This window comes from Salvelinus sp. IW2-2015, linkage group LG18 (assembly GCF_002910315.2).
Source record: "Salvelinus sp. IW2-2015 linkage group LG18, ASM291031v2, whole genome shotgun sequence".
NCBI lineage: Eukaryota > Metazoa > Chordata > Actinopteri > Salmoniformes > Salmonidae > Salvelinus > Salvelinus sp. IW2-2015.
This window is the reverse complement of record NC_036858.1, coordinates 63,827,547-63,852,169: the sequence shown is the minus strand read 5'-3', so window position 1 is coordinate 63,852,169 and position 24,623 is coordinate 63,827,547. Positions and strand designations below refer to the sequence as shown.

At 43.3% G+C, this 24,623-nt stretch overlaps 1 protein-coding gene and 1 pseudogene across 1 annotated transcript; both read left to right on the top strand.

Moving 5' to 3' along the window:
• Positions 1 to 940: 940 nt before the first annotated feature.
• LOC111978666 (aquaporin-8) lies at positions 941 to 17,745 on the top strand. Its single transcript, XM_024008864.1, has 5 exons — positions 941 to 1,341; positions 1,925 to 2,051; positions 16,498 to 16,712; positions 17,003 to 17,137; positions 17,360 to 17,745. Exons 1-5 carry the CDS (start codon positions 1,064 to 1,066, stop codon positions 17,400 to 17,402), a joined length of 798 nt encoding a protein of 265 aa, XP_023864632.1. The 5' UTR covers positions 941 to 1,063; the 3' UTR covers positions 17,403 to 17,745.
• A 2,951-nt stretch (positions 17,746 to 20,696) lies between these two features.
• The window catches only part of LOC111977981 (aquaporin-8-like), a 22,477-nt pseudogene continuing 18,550 nt past the window's right edge, over positions 20,697 to 24,623 (top strand).

Genomic DNA, 24,623 nt, shown 5'->3' with positions numbered 1-24,623 from the left:
AAATGGCAGCAGAAGGTGAATGTTGAACTTTTGTTGCACACATATCCAGATGATGTAGCGTACTCTTTTGCGCAATGACGCTAATTGTGAAATCCTTTATCCTGAAAATAATTTATACCAGCCCACTGGTTTACCTATTTCCGATTAAAATCTTCCCATCACTGAAAGCAAATCTATAATCCGGAATGGCCTTATCAGTAGGCTCGGGCAGTATACCCTATYCAGGGGTATTTGGAAACGTTTTTCAATAAATATTAATATTTGTAGATACTTTTTAAGTAAATACCTGCAGTCAACTTGTGCAATACCTTAGGAGATAAAGCAGATTGTGTTCTTCATTTCACCTGTCACATTGTCACAGCTGGATTGCCTGACCTTGCAATTCATTTATTTTCATTTGCGCTCATTAGCATATTTAGCTAGCAGCCTCTATGGCAATTCGCTATGACTTGTGCTAATTTTGTTAGTATTCTGGTAATAGACGCCCGATGGGCTTTTTGCGTTTTTAGCTCCCCCCTTGTGTACTAAGATGATAATACCATTAATCCCAGGATGAGTAAATACGGTATGACGATTTGAAAATATGGATACCATCCAACCCTACTTACCAGTTGGTACGGGCTATACAATGTGTAAAATAAAGATTCATATCCAACTTTTCCTGAGTTCACACCATATCTCCCTAAAGGTGCCCTGCCATCTGGGATCACAAGGTAATCTGGTGTGGCAACTACTATGGAGTATAGGGACAAGGGAGCTCCAAAAAATGTATTTCACACATTGTATAGCACGTATGACTGGTAAGGCATTCCATCATCAGTCTGTCATGCACTACAATAGCCACTTCCGCTACAGCTAAATACTATGGACATATGGGGATGTGTGCCAAAACATGCTATCATAGCAAAGAGAGGTGGCGTTGTGGCGATACTCCCACGCATATCCTGAGACCACCGTAATGTGACGGTCCTGTCTGCACTCTTATCAGTGCATGTGTCACACTCTGGCTGAACAGTTGACAGAGCAGGTGTAAGTGACACAGAGAGCAACAGTAGTCAGCAATATGTCTGTGATAGAGTCAAAGACGGAGCTCTTCACCGTGGCTGGGACTGACACTGGGGACTCAGGGGCAGGTTCAGGGGTAGTCAACTCCAGGAAAATAGTCACCACCTTTGAGAGATATATCCAGCCGTGCTTGGCTGAGGTGTTAGGATGCACTCTCTTCATCTTCGTGGGATGCGGGTCTGTTATTGAGAATGCCGGCGTTCCGGGGAGCATCCAGCCTGCTCTGGCTCATGGGCTGGCGCTGGCGATTGTTATCGCTGTACTGGGAGAGATCAGGTAAGGACATGCTGGCACCTGGTAACATCTCACTCTGAGGTCAGAAAGTTTTACTATGTTTTTGTTAATTATTTAAATATAATTTTGTTCTCATGACTTGAGATTTACTATGACTAGAGTCTGACCAATATATCGGTATTATCGGCTGATATTGGCCCTTTTACTGCTTTATCAGTATCAGTATCAGCAATAACTCAACCAACAACCGATATTCAATAAATAGGATGAAAAGGAAATCTCATGCTGATCTGAACATGTGTGGCCATTCTTATGATGTGTCATTATTGTTACAATGTATGAAATCAACATTTGAAGCATATTTATTGGACAATTACTCTTTTGGATGCCAATTTATGCTAATTCCGTGTGGAAAATTACACTTTATAATTTCCTCGCTGTAAAACAGTATGTCGGCATTAGTAAGTTTTGTCCCCCCCACAAAATTGGAATCAGTATCGGAACCCAAAAAACATAGCGGTAGGGCTCTAGTTATAACAAGTATATTAATCTCTTATCAGTGTGACTTTCCTAATGCATGAGTATCAGTAGCAAGTACTAAACATGTTATTCTGTCTGAATCCAGTGGTGGCCACTTCAACCCAGCTGTGTCTGTGAGTGTGTGCGTCAGTGGAGGACTGGACGTCATCCTACTGGGGCCGTATATACTCTCACAGATAGTGGGGGGGGTGACTGGGGCTGGCTTGGCAAAGGTAAGGGGGCATTCACATCAAGTTTGTTTAGAGCAGGGGATTTTTTTTACTCTGGAGTGATTACCCCCTAAATTCGTTTTTTTTGGACAGGTGTAAATATGAACCGCACTCAGTGCGCACCAAACAACGTGGTTCGCTCAAAAGTACAGTCTGTCTGATTCCATTTGTATGTGGTGTGCTTCACTGCAGGTGAGAATGCAGTATGGACCAAACAGAGGAAAATAACCAGAGACCCGCAGTGTTGTTTGTTTGACGCAATGTCAAAACTTGATAGCTCTGAAACATTTTGTGAGTAGCAGTGCATTTATGAGCACATCCAGTGGAGCTGCAGGGAAGACTGGGACTGGTTGTCACATTTCTTAATGTGTATATTTCTCAACAACGGTAGATCTATATCATAAGAGACTCTTTTAAAACTTCTTAGTGATCCCTTCGCGCGCCAATTAACGGGATTGATTTGACAACACCCAGTGAAATAGCAGCGAGCCAAATTCAAAAACAGAAATACTCATAATAATATTTCATGAATCATACAAGTGTTATACATCGGTTTAAAGATGAACTTCTTGTTAATCCAGCCACAGTGTCAGATTTCAGAAAGGCTTTACAGCGAAAGCAAACCATGCTTTTATATGAGGACAGCACCCCATCAAACAAACACATGAAAATCACATTTCAACCCGCCAGTGTCACGTCCTGACCATAGTTTGCTTGGTATGTTTCTATGTTTTGTTTGGTCAGGGTGTGATCTGAGTGGGCATTCTATGTTGTATGTCTAGTTTGTCTATTTCTATGTGTTTGGCCTGATATGGTTCTCAATCAGAGGCAGGTTTTTGTCATTGTCTCTGATTGGGAGCCTTATTTAGGTAGCCTGTTTTGTCATTGTGGGTTGTGGGTGATTGTCTATGTGTAGTGTTTTGTGTCAGCACTATTATTCGATAGCTTCACGTTCGTTGTTTGTTATTTTTGTATAGATCGTTCAGTGTTCTCTTTTGAAATAAATATCAAGATGAACACTTACCACGCTGCATATTGGTCCTCCGATCCTTCCAACTACTCCTCCTCAGAAGAGGAGGAAGACGAACGTGACAGCCAGGCGCGACACAAAAGTCAGAAATAACTATATAATTCATGCCTTACCTTTGAAGATCTTCTTCTGTTGGCACTCCAATATGTCCATTAAACATCACAAATGGTCCTTTTGTTCGATAAATTCTGTCGTTCTATCTCCAAAAGGTCAATTTATTTGGCGCGTTTGATCCAGAAAAACACTGGTTCCAACTCGCGCAACATGACTACAAAGTATCTAATATAGTTACCTGTAAACTTGATCCAAACATTTCAAACAACTTTCCTAATCCAACTTTAGGTATTTTTAAACGTAAATAATCGATAAAATTTAAGACGGGATAAACTGTGTTCAATACCAGACGAAAACAAAGTGGAGCGAGCTTTCAGGTCGTGCGCCCCAACCACAACAGTACAGTCGTGGCCAAAAGTTTTGAGAATGACACAAATATTAATTTCCACAAAGTTTTCTGCTTCAGTGTCTTTAGATATTTTTGTCAGATGTTACTATGGAATACTGAAGTATAATTACAAGCATTTCATAAGCGTCAAAGGATTTTATTGACAATTACATGAAGTTGAGGCAGAGTCAATATTTGCAGTGTTGACCCTTCTTTTTCAAGACCTCTGCAATCCGCCCTGGCATGCTGTCAATTAACTTCTGGGCCACATCCTGACTGATGGCAGCCCATTCTTGCATAATCAATGCTTGGAGTTTGTCCGAATTTGTGGGTTTTTGTTTGTCCACCCGCCTCTTGAGGATTGACCACAAGTTCTCAATGGGATTAAGGTCTGGGGAGTTTCCTGGCCATGGACCCAAAATATCGATGTTTTGTTCCCCGAGCCACTTAGTTATCACTTTTGCCTTATGGCAAGGTGCTCAATCATGCTGGAAAAGGCATTGTTCGTCACCAAACTGTTCCTGGATGGTTGGGAGAAGTTGTTCTTGGAGGATGTGTTGGTACCATTCTTTATTCATGGTTGTGTACTTAGGAAAAATTGTGAGTGAGCCCACTCCCTTGGCTGAGAAGCAACCCCACACATGAATGGTCTCAGGATGCTTTACTGTTGGCATGACACAGGACTGATGGTAGCGCTCACCTTGTCTTCTCCGGACAATCTTTTTTCCGGATGCCCCAAACAATCGGAAAGGGGTTTCATCAGAGAAAATGACTTTACCCCAGTCCTCAGCAGTCCAATCCCTGTACCTTTTGCAGAATATCAGTCTGTCCCTGATGTCTTTCCTGGAGAGAAGTGGCTTCTTTGCTGCCCTTCTTGACACCAGGCCATCCTCCAAAAGTCTTCGCCTCACTGTGCTTGCAGATGCACTCACACCTGCCTGCTGCCATTCCTGAGCAAGCTCTGTACTGGTGGTGACCCAATCCCGCAGCTGAATCAACTTTAGGAGACGGTCCTGGCGCTTGCTGGACTTTCTTGGGCACCCTGAAGCCTTCTGCAGAAATGCAGTGGAAATGTTTTTTGTGGATTCAGTTCATGTGCATGGCAAAGAGGGACTTTGCAATTATTTGCAATTCATCTGATCACTCTTCATAACATTCTGGAGTATATGCAAATTACCGTCATCCAATCTGAGGCAGCAGACTTTGTGAAAATTAATATTTGTGTCATTCTCAAAACTTTTGGCCACGACTGTACACTAGACTCAACCCTTGTTCTGAACAGCCCTACTTCTTCATTTCTCAAAGGAAATACATCAACCAATTTCTAAAGACTGTTGACATCTAGTGGAAGCGATAGGAACTGCAAGCAAGTGCCTTAGAAATCTAGATCCACATAGAAAACTCATTGAAAAGAGAGTGACCTCAAAGAAGAATATTCCTGGAAGGTTTGTCCTCTGGGTTTTGCCTGCCAAATAAGTTATGTTATACTCACAGATATAATTCTAACAGTTTTAGAAACTTTAGAGTGTTTTCTATCCAAATCCACCAATTATATGCATATCCTAGCTTCTGGGCCTGAGTAGCAGGCAGTTTACTTTGGGCACACTTTTCATCCGGACGTGAAAATAGTGCCACCTAGCCTTATTAAACAAGAAAGCAGGGTCTTGGGTAGCTGACTAAACTCCACTCCATGGTGAAGGAAGTTTATGATGAACTCCACCAATGGAATGGAGCAGAGACCAGGCTTTGTGGAATTCAGCTCCTACTACATCGTTTCGCCCAAGGTCAATACTTGGGCGAAAAAATACTTATGAAATGTTTACCTTGTACCTCTGTTTGTCCTCTGTAGTTGCGTTTCTTTGTTTGCTGAAATTAATACTTTTTCTAAAAACAATAATCAAATACAACCACCGACTGTTTGCTCATTGCTGTTGCTCTACAATGGCAACTCAGCGTAAATGAGCATGTGCCAATTGAATGTCAACAAGTCGGTGGTATTTCCTTAACATTTTTGGAAAAAGTATGGATTTCAGCTAACTAAGAAAGGTGGAGTTCATCAGAAACTTCCTTCACCATGGACTGGAGATTGGTCAGCTAGGTCTTGGGGTTAAAATGTACACCCTTTTGGAGTTATTATCCATTAAACACACTGTCTGTTGGAAATGAAGACATTTAGCCTACAGTCTTAGAAATAGTCATATTGATTTTGATAGAACAATATTCATAACACAATTCAACAGCTTAAACCTTGTAGGTAGAATTTGTTATATAATCATTCCCAATTTAGCATAAAGGCTACTTTCACTTTGGACAGGGGGGTCATGTCCCCCCTACATTCTGAAATTGCACTTTTGTGCCCCCCTCCAGTTTTGTCATTGCAATGTGATACCAAATAAGGRAATTCTTTAGGACCTATGAGGACACCTCAGAGCGGTCGGGTAGGCTGTTTGGAGTTTTCAGTCAGTTGGATTTAGGACCATGCAGACACCATAAAGCGGGCAGACAGGATCTGTGAAAGGCAAAGCCTCTGGAAGGCTGGCTGGACCAGCACAGGAGAGTTGAACAGAGGCAGCTGCTGTCAGTGTGTTGCGCTTTTTCTCCGAGTTGTGCAAGCAAGCAGAGCAGAAACTGTCTACTCTTTAGTTGACTGATGTAACTGCTGTTTAACCTAATAGAAAAAAAAGTTAACTAGTGGTTATTCCCAGTGCTGAGCTATTAACTAGTGTAACTGACATGTAACGTTAGATAATGTTTCATCCCCTCTCGACTGAGGTGAATTAATTAGCTAGCTAGTAGCTAACTAACCACAACCAGGTCAGCTCTAGACTCTAGTTATCTTGCAGATAGCGATATGAGATGGTTACTATTATTATCTAACAGATGTTGTTTGTATGGAAATGTTTTGTAGCRTTTGTTTTGTCCTGTTTCAACAGAAGTATATTAACTTGGCTAGCTTTCACCAGTTGATGTATCATTAGAGAGAGAGCTGGCCAAATATTGGCTAACATTAGCTATTATTTTTGCCTCAATCACACTAGACCTGAATCAAATCATGAAACCAGCGGCCAAACGATTGAAGACTGATATTCTGATGTTTTTTCAGTGCAATGTCAGTTTTTATTAGTCAGTATYGCAATGTAACGTTATTGAGCTGTCAGTTTCCCTAGCTAATCCCCTACTTTTCACATAAACACAGTAATAAACTGCTCTACATGCTTCACTGTCATGGTGCACAGTCAGTACACAACACTATTCTCATCATGTCTTGGCAGGATCAGATGGTGACAGATGTCCGAGCAGGTGTCAGACAGCCAAGTAAGACCAGTCTACAGAGCTCAGATGAATTTTGCAGTATATTCAGTGAATGATCAAAGTTCCATCTTGAATTGATGGGTATACCTACAGTAGCTACAGGACGGCAGTTTAAGCTTAAAGCTACAGTCTGGGATCTGGGAATAATAGTAATTTCAATTATTGAAATATTGATTCTATTCTTGGATAATATAATGTATACATTTACACTAAGGTAATTCTTTGTCATGACTCATCTTAGGAGTATCAAATGGTGAAGGGGGTCTCGGCAGGGTCAGGCAGCCAGGGAAGACCAGTCTGTGACGGAGCTGAGGTGAAATTTTGCAGAGGTGAATTTTTGCAGATGCAACACTTTATTGTCTTTGTGCAGAAATTGTGGACAAGCCAGATGCTTCAAAGATTGAAACTATTTTAAGGCAGTCTGACAAACGCCCAAAAGTTGATTTCCAAACTGTTTGACACAAAACATGTAAAACAAAAATGTGAGAAAGACCTGATATAAGTAATTGATGATGAATGGATACAGATATGTTTGAATGCCATGTCATGTTCATATAATCTCAGACATTAATTACTGCGGTTTAAGACCATCTATAGAACATACTATATGCCAGTGAAACTGAATATCATGGACTCAGAAATGTAATTTCTCTACTGGAGGGGTAAAACACAAAAGGGGACATATTTGTATATGTTATGGTCTTGTGAAGGCTGGCTGAATTCTGGCAAAGAATATGTTATTTTATGTCAGCATGTCTACAGATTCTCCCTTCTCCCTGTTTATGTTTGCTTGGAAATGTTGATACATGAGACTGTTATCAGAAGAAACAGTGTAATCAAGCATTTATAGCAGCTAAGAAATGCATTGCCATTATTTGGAAGGTTGGTTATCCTCCCACAATGTCACAATGGATGGCAGAAATCGTCACCCCTGCCTATCTAAGGTCTCGAAAGCCAAGTCAACAAACAGATCACTGACCATCTCGAATCCCATCGTACCTTCTCCGCTGTGCAATCCGGTTTCCGAGCCGGTCACGGGTGCACCTCAGCCACGCTCAAGGTACTAAACGATATCATAACCGCCATCGATAAAAGACAGTACTGTGCAGCCGTCTTCATCGACCCGGCCAGGCTTTCGACTCTGTCAATCACCATATTCTTATCGCGCAGACTCAGTAGCCTCGGTTTTTCTAATGACTGCCTTGCCTGGTTCACCAACTACTTTGCAGACAGAGTTCAGTGTGTCAAATCGGGGGCATGTTGTCCGGTCCTCTGGCAGCTCTATGGGGGTGCCACAGGTTCAATTCTCGGCCGACTCTTTCTCTGTATATATCAATGATGTTGCTCTGCTGCGGGCGATTCCCTGATCCACCTCTACGCAGACGACACCATTCTGTATACTTCCGGCCCTTCCTTGGACACTGTGCTATCTAACCTCCAAACGAGCTTCAATGCCATACAACACTCCTTTCGTGGCCTCCAACTGCTCTTAAACGCTAGTAAAACCAAATGCATGCTTTTCAACCGTTCGCTGCCTGCACCGCACCGCCGACTAGCATCACCACCCTGGACTTCCGACCTAGAATATGTGGACATCTATAAGTACCTAGGTGTCTGGCTAGACTGCAAACTCTCCTTCCAGACTCATATCAACATCTCCAATCCAAAATCAAATCTAGAGTCCGCTTTCTATTACGCAACAAAGCCTCCTTCACTCACGCCGCCAAACTTACCCTAGTAAAACTGACTATCCTACCGATCCTCGACTTCGGCGATGTCATCTACAAAATAGCTTCCAATACTCTACTCAGCAAACTGGATGCAGTTTATCACAGTGCCATCCGTTTTGTCGGCTGGCCCTCGCTACATGTTCGTCGTCAGACCACTGGCTCCAGGTCATCTACAAGGCTATGCTAGGTAAAGTGCGCCTTATCTCAGTTCACTGGTCACGATGGCTACACCCACCCGTAGCACGCGCTCCAGCAGGTGTATCTCACTGATTATCCCTAAAGCCAAACCTCATTTGCCGCCTTTCCTTCCAGTTCTCTGCTGCCTGCGACTGGAACGAATTGCAAAAATCTCTGAAGTTGGAGACTTTTATCTCCTTCAACAACTTTAAACATCTGCTATCTGAGCAGCTAACCGATCGCTGCAGCTGTACATAGTCCATCGGTATATAGCCCACCCTATTTACTCCTCACCCCCATACTGTTTTTATTTATTTACTTTTCTGCTCTTTTGCACACCAGTATCTCTACTTGCACATGATCATCTGATGATTTATCACTCCAGTGTTAATTGCTAAATTGTAATTATTGCGATTATGGCCTACCTCCTCATGCCATTTGCACACATTGTATATAGATTCTCTTTTTTTCTACCATGTTATTGACTTGTTTATTGTTTACTCCATGTGTAACTCTGTGTTGTTGTCTGTTCACACTGCTATGCTTTATCTTGGCCAGGTCGCAGTTGCAAATGAGAACTTGTTCTCAACTAGCCTACCTGGTTAAATAAAGGTGAAATAAAAAAATAAAAAAGTTATGTATCACTAGATTTGATGTATTACTAGATTAATGGTATACTGGGCAACTTTCATAAGGTCTGGAGGCCTTATGTGGAATACAGTACGACAAAAGGAATCTGTTTTGATAACATGCCCACGTCAGAGGAGATATCTATTAAAGCAATCCCTAGCTGCTGGGCTGCTCAGTCCTGGCACTTGCGGTCTGCCGTCCTGTGGGTTGTCACTCTGGCCTTGGCCTAACACACCCGAAAACCAATAATGAATATTTCACTAAGATCCTAAAGCTGAGTGGGGTGTGTTGGGTTGGGGCGCTGCAGGGCGGTGGACCCTTAGGGACAGGACGGAGCTATCCAGCTATAATGTGTCCAAGTAAAAAGAGCTCTACAGTACTATGAGGCCTATGACYTGAATTATACTGAACAAAAATAGAAACTCAACAATTTCAAAGATTTTGCTGAGTTACAGTTCATGAAGGGAAATAAGTTAATTGAAATAAATACATTAGGCCCTAATCTATGGATTTCACATGACTGGGCAGGGGCACAGCCATAGGTYGGCCTGGGAGGGCATAGGCCCACTCACTGGGGACGCAAGCACAGCCAATCAGAACGAGGTTTTCCCTACAGTAGGGCTTTATTACAGACATACATACACCTCATCAGAGGATGTCTTAATARGGACAATCAATCACTCAAACATGTTTAATAATGATCTCTCACCTAGCTTGATGACTGTGGGCATTGTTGCTTACTTTTTGTTTTAAATAGACACAACATATTGGATTGCGTAGAAATGCAGGAAATMAGCTTTAGATGGCCAAACAAAGTCCCACACAGAACCCCCGCGAGGTTATGCCCCCCCTAACCATAGTTGTGCCCCTACCTATGATCCTAATTTCCATGTCTTGTCCAAGCAACAATTTAGAAATCAGTTTGAAATAGACTACAGCTCTCCCTTTCCTCTTTTCAACCATATCAATTCATTGTTCACAGATAGCCTACTCCTAAAATTGAAACAATGAAAATACCAAGACTTGTTTTATCTTCACCTCATATACCTTGTAAAACCATGAAACATGACGTGTTTATAACCTAAACATCAGTGTTCAAAACTTAAACATTAGGCATTTAGATTTGCCAAGAYGTMTTCTCATCTTAAACACAGATGTTTATAATGCAAGAATAAACATGATAGTCAGCATTTCCCAGTCAGTTTCAAACCAGGAGAATGGCTACAGTGCCTTCAGAAAGTATTCATACGCCTTTGACTGATTCCACATTTGGTTGTGTTACAGCCTGAATTCAAAATCAATTAAATATATATGTTTTCTCACCCATCTCACACAATATCCTATTATGACAAAGTGAAAACATGTTTTAGACATTTTGGCAAATTTATTGAAAATGAAATTCAGAAATAACCATTTACATAAGTATTCACACCCCTTTGCTATGACACACCAAATTAAGCTCAGGTGCTTCCAATTTCCTTTGATCATCCTTGAGACGTCACTACAACTTGATTGGAGTCCAACTGTGGCTAACCTAAATGACAGAGTGAAAAGAAGGAAGCCTATACAGAATAAAAATATTCCCTTAAACGTGCACAAGGCATCATGAAKTCAGCAGATTATCAAGGTTTTTTGTAGTCCAATGTTCAACCCAGTGTCCAAAAACTGGGTCTCCATTGAAGGTTGTGGGTCTTCCAGCAGGACAAGGCCCCAAACACATATCATAAGTATTATTATAATATTTTATTTAACTAGGCAAGTCAGTTAAGAACAAATTCTTATTTACAATGGCGGCCTACWCCAGAAATACCCAGACGACGCTGGGCCAATTGTGCGCCGCCCTATGGGACTCCCAATTACAGCCAGTGATACAGCCTGGATTCAAACCAGGGTGTRTGTAGTGATACCTCTAGCACTGAGATGCAGTGCCTTAGACTGCTGCACCACGCGGGAGCCCCAAGGAATGGTTCAAGAAGAAATGCTGGACTCTTCTGGAGTGTCCAGTGAAGATTCCAGATCTGAATCACATCCAAAACTTATGTTGACATCTGAAAACAGACGTTGGTGGAGAGCACCCATCAAACATTGAAGAATTAGAGCGTTTTGCTGCTGAAGAGTGGGACAAATTGCCAGTAGAATGGTGCAGTAAGTTCATTGATGGCTACACAAAGTGTTTGTCCGCAGTTATCTTGGCCAACGGCTGTGCAACCAGGTACATTTGTCTTTATTTTGTCAATTAAAATTGTAAACTTAAAAAATAAAAATAAATTACTAGTTCTGCATTGTTGAAAATCCAATAACAAGGTGTTTTATTTCACCTTTATTTAACCAGGTAGGCAAGTTGAGAACAGGTTCTCATTTACAATTGCGACCTGGCCAAGATAAAGCGAGGCAGTTCGACACATACAACAACACTGAGTTACACATGGAGTAAAACAAACATACAGTCAATAATACAGTAGAAAAACAAGTCTATATACAATGTGAGCAAATGAGGTGAGATAAGGGAGGTAAAGGCAAAAAAAAGGCCATGGTGGCGAAGTAAATACAATATAGCAAGTAAAACACTGGAATGGTAGATTTGCAGTGGAAGAATGTGCAAAATAGAAATAGAAATAATGGGGTGCAAAGGAGCAAAATAAATAAATAAATACAGTAGGGGGGAGGTAGTTGTTTGGGCTAAATTATAGATGGGCTATGTACAGGTGCAGTAACCTGTGAGCTGCTCTGACAGCTGGTGCTTAAAGCTAGTGAGGGAGATAAGTGTTTCCAGTTTCAGAGATTTTTTTAGTTCATTCCAATCATTGGTAGCAGAGAACTGGAAGGAGAGGCGGCCAAAGGAAGAATTGGTTCTGAGGGTGACCAGAGAGATATACCTGCTGGAACGCGTGCTACAGGTGGGTGCTGCCATGGTGACCAGCGAGCTGAGATAAGGGGGGACTTTACCTACAGGAAAGTGTTTAGTTATGTGTTCATATCCTCGTGGTTTTACAATGTCAAAACACACAACCCCTGCTCATCAATGTCTAGAAATGTTGCTAGAAATTGGCAAGATGGATGACCTCTTGCAAAGAAGTTGCACATATTAACCTTAAAATTACTAGGCTACACAGCACACTCCAGATTGGGAGAAATAGGCTAAGTACTGTGACAACCAACCCATGATGAAAGAACCAGCTCCAGTATCCTAACTTCAACCAAACAGTGAAGAGAGAACCAGCCACAGTATCCTAACTTCAACCAACCCATGATGAGAGAACCAGCACCAGTCTCCCCACTTCAAACAACCCATGATGAGAGAACCAGCCCCAGTCTCCCTACTTCAACCAACCCATGATGAGAGAAGCAGCCCCAGTCTCCCTACTTCAAACAACCCATGATGAGAGAAGCAGACCCAGTCTCCCTACTTCAAACAACCCATGATGAGAGAAGCAGCCCCAGTCTCCCTACTTCAANCAACCCATGATGAGAGAACCAGCCCCAGTCTCCCTACTTCAACCAACCCATGATGAGAGAAGCAGCCCCAGTCTCCCTACTTCAACCAACCCATGATGAGAGAACCAGCCCCAGTCTCCACAATTCAACCAACTCATGATGAGAGAACCAGGCCCAATCTCCCCTATTCAACCAACCCATGATAAGAGAACCAGCCCCAGTCTCCCTACTTCAACCAACCCATGATGAGAGAAGCAGCCCCATTCTCCCCACTTCAACCAACCCATGATGAGAGAACCAGGCCCGTCTCCCGTATTCAACCAACCCATGATGAGAGAACAAGCCCCAGTCTCCCCACTTCAACCAATCCATGATGAGAGAACCAGCCCCAGTCTCCCCACTTCAACCAACCCATGATGAGAGAACCAGCCCCAGTCTCCCGTATTCAACCAACCCATGATGAGAGAACCAGCCCCAGTGTCACGTTCCTGACCTTATTTCCCTTATTTTGTATGTATTTAGTATGGTCAGGGCGTGAGTTGGGGTGGGTTGTCTATGTGTGTTTTCTATGTTGGGTTTTTTGTGTTCGGCCTGGTATGATTCTCAATCAGAGGCAGCTGTCAATCGTTGTCCCTGATTGAGAATCATACTTAGGCAGCCGGGGTTTCACGTGTGGTTTGTGGGTGTTTGTTCCTGTGTTAGTGTTTCGCCACACGGGACTGTTACGGTATGTTCGTTTATTGTTTTGTATCGTGTATTGTTTTCATGTTCATTAAATTACCATGGAAACTTACCACTCTGCAAATTGGTCCTCCGATCCTTCTCGCCTCTCCTCGTTCGATGAMGAGGACGACTTAGACTGCCGTTACAGAAACACCCACCACCAAAGGACCAAACAGAGTAGGAAAGGACAGCAGCAGCAGTGGAAAGAGACACAGGACGCATGGACTTGGGAGGAGATCCTGGACGGAAAGGGACCCTGGGCAGAGCCAGAGGAGTGTCGCCGTCCTAAGGCAGAGTTGGAGGCAGTGAAGGCAGAGAGGCGCTGGTATGAGGAGGCAGCGCGGCGACGCGGTTGGAAGTCCGAGAGTCAGACCCAAAAATGTGTTGGGGGGGGAGGGGGCACACGCGGAGTGTGGCTAAGCCGGGTAGGAGACCTGAGCCAACTCCCCGTGCTTACCGTGGAGTGAGAGGGCGTCATACTGGTCAGACACCATGTTATGCGGTGGAGGGCACAGTGTCCCCAGTACGTGTGCTTAGCCCAGTGCGGGCTATTCCACCTCGCCGCACTGGCCAGGCTAGGTTGGACATCGAGCAGGGTGCCATGAAGCCGGCCCAACGCATCTGGTCTCCGGTGCGTCTCCTCGGGCCGGCGTACATGGCACCAGCCTTACAAATGGTGTCCCCGGTTCGCCAGCATAGTCCAGTGCGGGCTATTCCACCTCGCCGCACTGGCAGGGCTACGGGGAACATTCAACCGGGTAAGGTTGMGCAGGCTCGGTGCTCAAGAGCTGTGGTACTCCTTCACGGTCCGGTATATCCGGTGCCACCTCCACGTACCAGTCCTCCGGTGGCAGCCCCCCGCACCAGGCTGTCTCTTCGGGTTCTCTCTACAGTTGCTCCCGCCTGTCCAGCGCTGCCAGAGCTTTCCTCTTCTCCAGCGCAGCCAGAGTCTCTCATCTGCCCAGCGCTGTCTGAGCTGCCTGCCTGCCCAGCGCTGTCTGAGCTGCCTGCCTGCCCAGCGCTGTCTGAGCTGCCTGCCTGCCCAGCGCTGTCTGAGCTGCCTGCTTGCCCAGCGCTGCGTCTGAGCTGCTGCCTGCCCGTGAGTTGAGCTGCCTGCCTGCTCGGCGTCATCTGCAGCCGCCTGTCTGTCCTGAGCCGTCAGAGCCGTCCGTCAGTCAGGAGCGCTGGAGCCGTCCGTCAGTCAGGAGCCGCTAGAGCCGTCCGTCAGTCAGGAGCTGCAGAGCCGCCAGCCAGCCAGGAGCTGCCATAGCGCCAGCCAGCCAGGACTGCAGAGCCAGCCAGCCAGTACTGCCGAGCAGCCAGCCAGGAGCTGCAGAGCCAGCCAGCCAGGAGCTGCAGCCAGCCAGAGCGCCAAGCTCAGCCGCCAGAGCTGCCAGAGCCGTCAGCCAGGAGCTCGCAGAGCAGCCAGCCAGGCACCTGCCGGAGCTTGTCAGTCAGCCAGGACCTGCCGGAGCTGTCAGTCAGCCAGGATCTGCCAGAGCTGCCTGTGAAGCCAGCGATGCCGGAATTGCCTTTCACTCCGGTGCTGCCGGAGTATCCTGTCCATTTGGGACCCATGGCTAGGGTTCCCAGGCCAAGGTCGGCGGCGAGGATCGCCGCTCATAAGAGCCACGGGGGCGATTAAGGAGGCGACAAAACATTGTTGAGTGGGGTCCACGTCCCGCGCCAGAGCCCCACGTGGACAGACGCCCACCGACCCCCCTAGAGTTTTAGGTGATGCGCCCAGAGTTCGCACCTTGAGGGGGGTTCTGTCACGTTCCTGACCTTATTTCCCTTATTTTGTATGTATTTAGTATGGTCAGGGCGTGAGTTGGGGTGGGTTGTCTATGTGTGTTTTCTATGTTGGGTTTTTTGTGTTCGGCCTGGTATGATTCTCAATCAGAGGCAGCTGTCAATCGTTGTCCCTGATTGAGAATCATACTTAGGCAGCCGGGGTTTCACGTGTGGTTTGTGGGTGTTTGTTCCTGTGTTAGTGTTTCGCCACACGGGACTGTTACGGTATGTTCGTTTATTGTTTTGTATCGTGTATTGTTTTCATGTTCAATAAATTACCATGGAAACTTACCACTCTGCAAATTGGTCCTCCGATCCTTCTCGCCTCTCCTCGTCCGATGAGGAGGACGACTTAGACTGCCGTTACACCCAGTCTCCCCTTTTAACAGCACCTTGCAGTTATTACAGAGCGGCTATTGTGCTATTTCCTACCGCATGTTACAAAGCAAGTGCAATATGACGATAGGTACACACAAGTGATGCTCCATATGATCATAGATGTATTTAACGTGAGAATGTTTGTTCATTTAACAAATTACTTGCATCACACATAGTTTTGCGTAGTCTACGCATTTGAGTTAATTTGACGTTTGGCAATATGAAACCAACCGGACCAAGTTACCATAACGCAATGTAACAAACAATCTAACTGATTCGAATGATAGCAAACAAACTTGTGTGAGAGCCAGTCTCCATATGCCGTTTTCTTAATATCAAAATGTCAATAGCTTGGATATTAAAATAGGTCTAAAAAACATTCACAAGCATTTGGATCCCCCAAAAAAACATTAATAAATTGCAATATAATCCCAATAAAACCCCAATAAAACCGCAATATAATCTCAATAAAACTCCAGTTGAATCCCAATAGAATACCAATAGAATCCCAATAGAATCCCAATTAAACACCAATATAATCCCAATAAAACCCTAATTTAATTCCAATAAAACCCCCAAATAATCTCAATTAAACCCCAGTCTAATCCCAATAGAATCCCAATCTAATCCCAATCTAATCCCAATAAAACCCACATTTAATTCCAATAAAACCCCAATATAATCTCAATTAAACCCCAGTCTAATCTCAATAAAACCACAATCTAATCCTAATAAAGAAAACAATAAAACCCCAATCTAATACCAATCTAATCGTACAGATGTTGTGATATTCCACAGGCAGTTTACTCCATCATCAACTATGACAGTGCAGCAGGGGGAGCGTTCAACGTGGTTAAAACCAGCGGCAACATCGGCAGTGCCGCTGTAGCAGAGATGGTCATGACCCTCTTCCTGTCCCTTGTGGTCTGTATGGGGGCCGTCAACGGCAGGACCCGTACCCCACTGGCCCCACTTTGCATTGGGCTCACTGTGACTGCTAACATACTGGCTGGGTAAGGGCTGAGCAAATCTATGGAGACCTGTCATGGTAGATGGTGTATTGAAATGACAAGGGTTCATGGCAGAACAAGTCCAATACTATTCCTGCTTTGCCATTATTGACAATAACAAGAAATGACACAGCAGGAATAAAGAGAACATTGCCATTGACATCACTGCCTGCCTGATGACATCACTGCCTGTCTGATAACGATTAATTCTACTAACTACGTATATTGATCTGATGTAATGCATTGTTCGATCAATATAGAAACCAGATGTGTTTGTCCCATTGGTCTTTTAGCGGGTCAGTATCTGGAGGGTGTATGAACCCAGCGCGGGCGTTTGGCCCTGCAGTGATGGCTAACTACTGGGAGTACCACTGGATCTACTGGGTGGGACCGGTTGCAGGGGCCCTTATCACTGGCAGCTTGGTCAGGTAGGATACAGCACACCCAGCCTTCATTACTCACCTATTTATAGATAGTATTACCCTTCTACCATAGATTGTGACCTTAGAGGCAATAAAATGGCACTGCATTTCCATACTGTTTCAGCCTGTCATACATCATACTCTATACAGTCAGTAGGAGAGTATTTCTTCATCGCATTGTAATTCATATATTGTTTACTATCATTGAATTCTTATTTTTGTACACAGGTTGTTGTTTGGAGACCAGAAGACACGGCTTGTTCTGAAGTAAAAGTGTTATCTTGGAGACATGGGGCATTGTCTTCCAAAATATTGTATTTCCCTTTATAGCTTGCAGAACTTTTGTATTTCACATCTTGTCGTACACGTCATATTGTTTTGAACTGTACTGTATAACAAAAACAATTTGCATAAGTACAGTACATTCAAACCTATGGTCACGTCTGGRCATTCAATCCGTCAATCATTGTTTATGTTTGGTTCAAAGTTCTTTAATGGAAAACATGAATCGTTTTTACTATTTTATTACACTATAGGTGGTGTAATAACTTTTTGAACTCAACAGACGCATTGAACTCGCTGACTGATAAAATAAATTCAAAATCATACTTCAACTGGCATGCATATATGATTTTTTATTTAAGAAATATATATATATTTAACCTTTATTTAACCAGGTAGGCTAGTTGAGAACAAGTTCTCATTTACAACTGCGACCTGGCCAAGATAAAGCAAAGCAGTGCGACACAAACAACAACACAGAGTTACACATGAAATAAACAAYCATACAGTCAATAACACAATAGGAAAAAAAAGTCTATATACAGTGTGTGCAAATGGCGTGAGGAGGTAAGGCAATAAATAGGCCACAGTAGCAAAGTTATTACAATTTAGCAGATTAACACTGGAGTGATAGATGTGCAGATGATGATGTGCAAGTTGTGATACTGGTGTGAAAAAGAGCAGAAATTGACAAGATTTATTGACAATATCTAAAAATGTTTTTAATGTTTTCACATTTGCCATGCATCCCTGCCATTAACATTGTCTCAAACATAAAATACACTATATACACAGGACCAGTCAAAAGTTTGGACACACCTATTCATTCAAGGGTTTTTCTTTATTTTGACTATTTTATACATTGTAGAAGAATAGTGAAGACATACACTATGAAATAACACATATTGAATCATGTACTAACCAAAAAAGTGTTAAACAAATCAAAATATATTTTATATTTGAGATTCTTCAAAGTAGCCACCCTTTGCCTTGATGACAGCTTTGCACACTCTTGGCATTCTCTCAACCAGCTTCATGAGTTAGTCACCTGAAATGCTTTCCAACAGTCTTGAATGAGTTCCTACATATGCTGAGCACTTGTTGGTTGCTTTTCCTTCACTCTGCTGTCCAACTAATCCCATACCATCTCAATTGGGTTGAGGTCGGGTGATTGTGGAGGCCAGGTCATCTGATGCAGCACTCCGTCACTCTTCCTTCTGGTCAAATAGCCCTTACACAGCCTGGAGGTGTGTTTTGAGTCATTGTCCTGTTAATAAACAAATTATGGTCCCCAATAAGCGCAAACCAGATGGGATGGCGTATCACTGCAGAATGCTGTGATAGTCATGCTGGTTAAGTGTGTCTTGAATTCTAAATAAATCACTGACAGTGTCACCAGCAAAGCCACCCCCACCCCCACACCATCACACCTCCTCCATGCTTCACGGTGGGAACCACACATGTAGAGATCATCCGTTCACCTACTCTGCGTCTCACAAAGACACTGCGGTTGGAACCAAAAATCTCAAATTTTGACTAATCAGAGTAAAGAACAGATTTACACCGGTCTAATGTCCATTGCTCGTGTTTTTTGGCCCAAGCAAGTATCTTCTTATTATTGGTGTCCTTTAGTAGTGGTTTCTTTGCAGCAATTCAACCATGAATACCTGATTCAAGCAGTCTCCTCTGAACAGTTGATGTTGAGATGTGTTTGTTACTTGAACTCTGTGAAGCATTTATTTGGGCTGCAATCTGAGGTGCAGTTAATTGCCCATTTCTGATGCTGGTAACTCTAATGAACTTATCCTCTGCAGCAGAGGTAACTGGGTCTTCCTTTCCTGTGGCAGTCCTCATGAGAGCCAGTTTCATCATAGTGCTTGATGGATCTTGACATTTTCCGGATGACTGACCTTCATGTCTTAAAGTAATGATGGACTGTTGTTTCTCTTTGCTTATTTGAGCTGTTCTTGACATAATATGGACTTGGTCTTTTACCAAATAGGGCTATCTTCTGTATACCAACCGTACCTTATCACAACTCAACTGATTGGCTCAAACGCATTAAGAAGGAAAGAAATTCCATAAATTAACTTTTAACAAGGCACACCTGTTAATTGAAATGAAACTGGATGAGAGAATGGCAAGAGTGTGCAAAGCTGTCATCAAGGCAAAGGGTGGCTACTTTGAAGAATGTCAAATATAACATTTGTTTAACACTTTTTTGGTTACTACATGAATCCATGTGTGTTATTTCATAGTGTTGATGTCTTCACTATTATTATACAATGTAGAAAATAGTTTTTTTTTTTACTTTTAAAAACTTGAATGAGTAGGTGTGTCCAAATTTTGACTGGTACTGTATATGTGGACACCCTTTTAAATTAGTGGATTCAGCTATTTCAGTCACACCCGTTGCTGACAGSMMTATAAAATCGAGCACACCGTCATATTCTCCCTAGGAGAGGTGGGTGTGGAGTCAGGCGCAGGAGAGTAAGAATTGCAAGAAGGGCGTTTATTTACAAGTTCATCAAAAGAACAGGCACAGGACCACAACAGCAGCCACTAAAAAACAGGAGCGCAGTCCAGTCGAACACAGAAGAAACCATTCCTCTGACTAAACTAACGTGTGGAAAACAGTCCCGTGAAAACACCTGTTCAACAGAACAAACAAAACGCAACCCAAACCAATGACAGATACAAAAACAATCCCACACAAAACCTAGAGGGTAGGGCGAGATGAAATACCCACTGATTAACCTAAACTAGACACAGGTGAACAACAATTCAGACAAAACCAAACGAAACAGACAAGGGATCGGTGGCAGCTAGTAGACCGGCGACGACGACCGCCGAGCGCCGCCCGAACATGGAGAGGAGCCACCTTTGGTGGAAGTCGTGACACACACAGCCATGCAATCTCCATAGACTAAACATTGGCAGTAGAATGGCCTTACTGAAGAGGTCAGTGACTTTCAACGTGGCACTGTCATTGGATGCCACCTTTCCAACAAGTCAGTTTGTCAAATTTCTGCCCTGCTAGAGCTGCCCTGCTCAACTGTAAGTGCTATTATTGTGAAGTGGAAACGTCTAGGAGCAGCATTGGCTCAGCCGCGAAGTGGTAGGCCACAAAAGCTCACAGAACTGGACCACTGAGTGCTGAAGTGCATAGCGTGTAAAAATAGTCTGTTCTTGGTTGCAGCATTTACTACCAAGTTCCAAACTGCATCTGAAGAAGCATTGTGCATGCCTCAAGAACTGTTTGTCGGGAGCTTCATTAAAATGTGTTTCCATGGTCGAGCAGCCGTACACAAGCCTAAGATCACCATGTGTAATGCCAAGCGTTGGCTGGAGTGGTGTAAAGCTCGCCACCATTGGACCATTCTCTGGAGTGATGAATCACGCTTCACCATCTGGGTTTGGCGGATGCCAGTAGAACGCTACCTGAGCGAATGAATAGTGCCAACGGAAAAGTTTGGTGGAGGAATAATGGTCTAAGGGGGATTTTCATGGTTTGGGCTAGGCCCCTTAGTTCCAGTGAAGGGAAATGATAACGCTATAGCATACAATGACATTCTAGACAATTCTGTGCTTCCACAACTTTGTGGCAACAGTTTGGGGAAGGCACTTTCCTGTTTCAGCATGGCAATGCCAACGTACACAAAGCGAGGTCCATACAGAAATGGTTTGTCGAGAATGGTGTGGAAGAACTTCACAGAGCCCTGACGTCAACCCCATCGAACACCTTTGGGATGAATTGGAACGCCGACTGCGAGCTAGGCCTAATCACCCAACATCTGTGCCCAACCTCACGAATGCTTTTGTGGCTTAATGGAAGCAAGTCCCCGCAGCAAATATTTCAACATCTAGTGGAAAGCCTAGCAGCAAATGGGGGACCAACTCCACATTAATGCCCATGATTTTGTAATGAGATGTAGTGCATGTCAAAATAGAAAACATTGTGAGTAGACAACCTTGCCAATGTCCTCCCATTTAACTGTGAGATAGTGCTAAAATGACCTTGATCAATACACTTCTAAACTCTGTTCGCCTTAGCTTTGCCAATTTAGCAATTGAAGTTGACTTCAGGCTAAGAGGTCCTTTGTTGAACTAGTATGAACAGCCTCTGTCAGAAAGTGTTGACTAGAATATGGCTAAAATATCCAAGGTTTATTGTCAGTGGGGCAATAAGACAATATCACCAGTGATTATAAATTTCAAGACACTATCATAAGTTGTTCACTTGTATCCCAGACACTCAGTCAGACTCTTGAGGTCCAGTCAGACCAGACAGACGCGATGGGAGTAGAGAAAATGGAGCTGGATGAGGGAGACTCGACTGATGAGTAGCACCAAGTCTCCCAAGGTTCGGCCTCCCAACATGTTTGAGCGCATTATCCAGCCTTGCCTGTCAGAGGTGGTGGGCACCATGTTCTTCGTCTTCTTCGTGTGTGTGTCAGTAATCGAGAACGTTGAGTCTGCAGGCATGGTACAGCCGGCGCTGGTCCATGGCCTGGCAGTTGCCGTCATGGTGGCATGCATGGATCAGATCAGGTAGGACTCATCTGTACTGACCTGGTTGATCTTTCCTGTGTGATCTTAACTCACCTGGCTTTTTCTTGCAACTTGAAGCTTTGGTTGCAGAAGCTAATGGTATGCTGTGCAGATAACCATTTTTGGTTCACTCAAAAATATATATATTTTGGAATTGAAATTTTCAGATAAAATGTATGTATGAAAAATTGTTTGTTATAGACAGAAATAATTCAATAGAATTTAATTTGAATAACTAAATCAGTGCTCAGGCTTTTATTTTTGTTGGGTTCTGAGAGTATGAAATATACTTATTCATGTCACTGATGGATGTCACGTTCTGACCTTAGTTCCTTTGTTTTGTCTTTTGTTTTAGTATGGTCAGGGCGTGAGTTGGGTGGGTTGTCTATGTTCGTTTTTCTATGATTTTCTATTTCTGTGTTTGGCCTGATATGGTTCTCAATCAGAGGCAGCTGTCAATCGTTGTCCCTGATTGGGAACAATATTTAGGTAGCCTGTTTTCTGTTGGGTTTTGTGGGTGGTTATTTTCAGTCTTTGTGTGTCTGCACCAGACAGAACTGTTTCGGTTGTTTCTTTGTTGTTTTGTTATTCAGTGTTCAGTTTTTTGATTATTATTAAATATCATGAACACTTACCACGCTGCACCTTGGTCCTCACCTTCTTCCACCGACGACAGTCGTTACAATGGAGTGCTGAGGTTTAGAGGGTCTACACCAGAAGTTAAGGGTTATAGGAGGAAGGTATATAGTGTGTACCTTGGAAGCTTGGAATGTGTTGAGTTTTTGTCTGAATGCAGCTGTATTGATCCTTTGGGCAGAATAAACTTGGTTAAGCTTTTATAAGGTCCGTTGAGTTTTTTACTCTGAGAATTAGAACCTAACATTTCCATGAAATGGATCCCATTTCAACCCTCCCTTCACCATCTAACTGTGTGGCGGCATGCAACTGTTCATGGTCATCCCATACCTTATCAGCCAGTTAATAGGAGGGGTGCGGGGAGCTGTCATGTCAAAGGTCAGTTGAGTTATTAATATTCACCTGCGGTAACCTCTAATGAGCAGTTACAGTGGTACAAATGGAGAACAAATTATAATTCTATAGCGGAAAGGACATTCTCTTCCACCAGCCGGCTCTCTTTGAGCCTGGATACAAGGTTAAGGAAAGGCATGCTTATAAAGTTAAGAAAATCAATCAATTCATTATATGTGTAGGCCTAGCACTTTTTATGAATAGATTTGTCACTAATGTGAAGTGGTGTCCTGCTGTGCTTAGCACCTGCAACATGTAGGTCAGCAGTTGACATTGTATACTGTCCTTCAGATGATATCAAAGGAGAACTACACCAACGCCACTGGAGCAGCGTTTACCATCCTCCAATCAGAGGACCAGCTGGCGGGGGCAAATCTTTGGAGAGATTGCCATTACGTGCCTGGTTTCCATGGTAGTGTTGCTAGGGGCAGTTAACTCAAAGAGCAAAAGTCCCATGGTGCCTTTCCTGGTAGGCTGTACTGTCATCATCAACATTCTAGCAGGGTGAGCTGAGAGAATATTTTAATTTTACAATATTTAAGAATATAACATTACATTTTTACATCTGCCCTATTAAATCTAGGGCTGGTATCACAGACAAGGCTTAAGCCTAGTCCCAGACTAAAATGCCTGTTTGAGCTGTCTTAACTCAAAGCGACTTGCACAGTCTTATCGTAAAATAGTTGTAGATTTAGCCTGTTCTGGCTTAAACAAAGCCGATTGCAAGAGGGAGGATTAGAGCTACTCCAGGACTAAAAGAGGAAATGAATCCTTCAAAGAGGCAGGTTTAACTTCTGCTTAGTTTTGTTTGTGAGGGAGCATGGACGATTTGAAATATCTAAATGAAGACCAACATGCACTACAGAGGCCAGCCAGACGAGTTCTTGTGGATAGGAGTAATCCATTAAATGACTGATGGAATAGCTTTTCGAGACCGCTTTCATATGTACAAAGAAAATGCATTGGAGATAATACAGTTGAAGTCGTAAGTTTACATACACTTAGGTGGGAGTCATTAAAACTCGTTTTTCAACCACTCCACAAATTTCTTGTTAACAAACTATAGTTTTGGCAAGTCGGTTAGGACATCTACTTTGTGCATGACACAAGTAATTTTTCCAACAATTGTTTACAGACAGATTATTTCACGTATAATTCACTGTATCACAATTCAAGTGGGTCAGAAGTTTATACTAAGTTGACTGTGCCTTTAAACAGCTTGGAAAATTCCAGAAAATGATGTGATGGCTTTATAAGCTTCTGATAGGCTAATTCACATAATTTGAGTCAATTGGAGGTGTACCTGTGGATGTATTTCAAGGCCTACCTTCTAACTCAGTGCCTCTTTGCTTGACATCATGGGGAAATGAAAATAAATCAGCCAAGACCTCAGAAAAAAAACTGTAGACCTCTACAAGTCCTGTTCATCCTTGGGAGCAATTTCCAAATGCCTGAAGGTACCACGTTCATCTGTACAAACAATAGTACGCAAGTATAAACACCATGGGACCACGCAGCCGTCATACCGCTCAGGAAGGAAACGGGTTCTGTCTTCTAGAGATGAACATACTTTGGTGCGAAAAGTGCAAATCAATCCCAGAACAACAGCAAAGGACCTTGTGAAGATGCT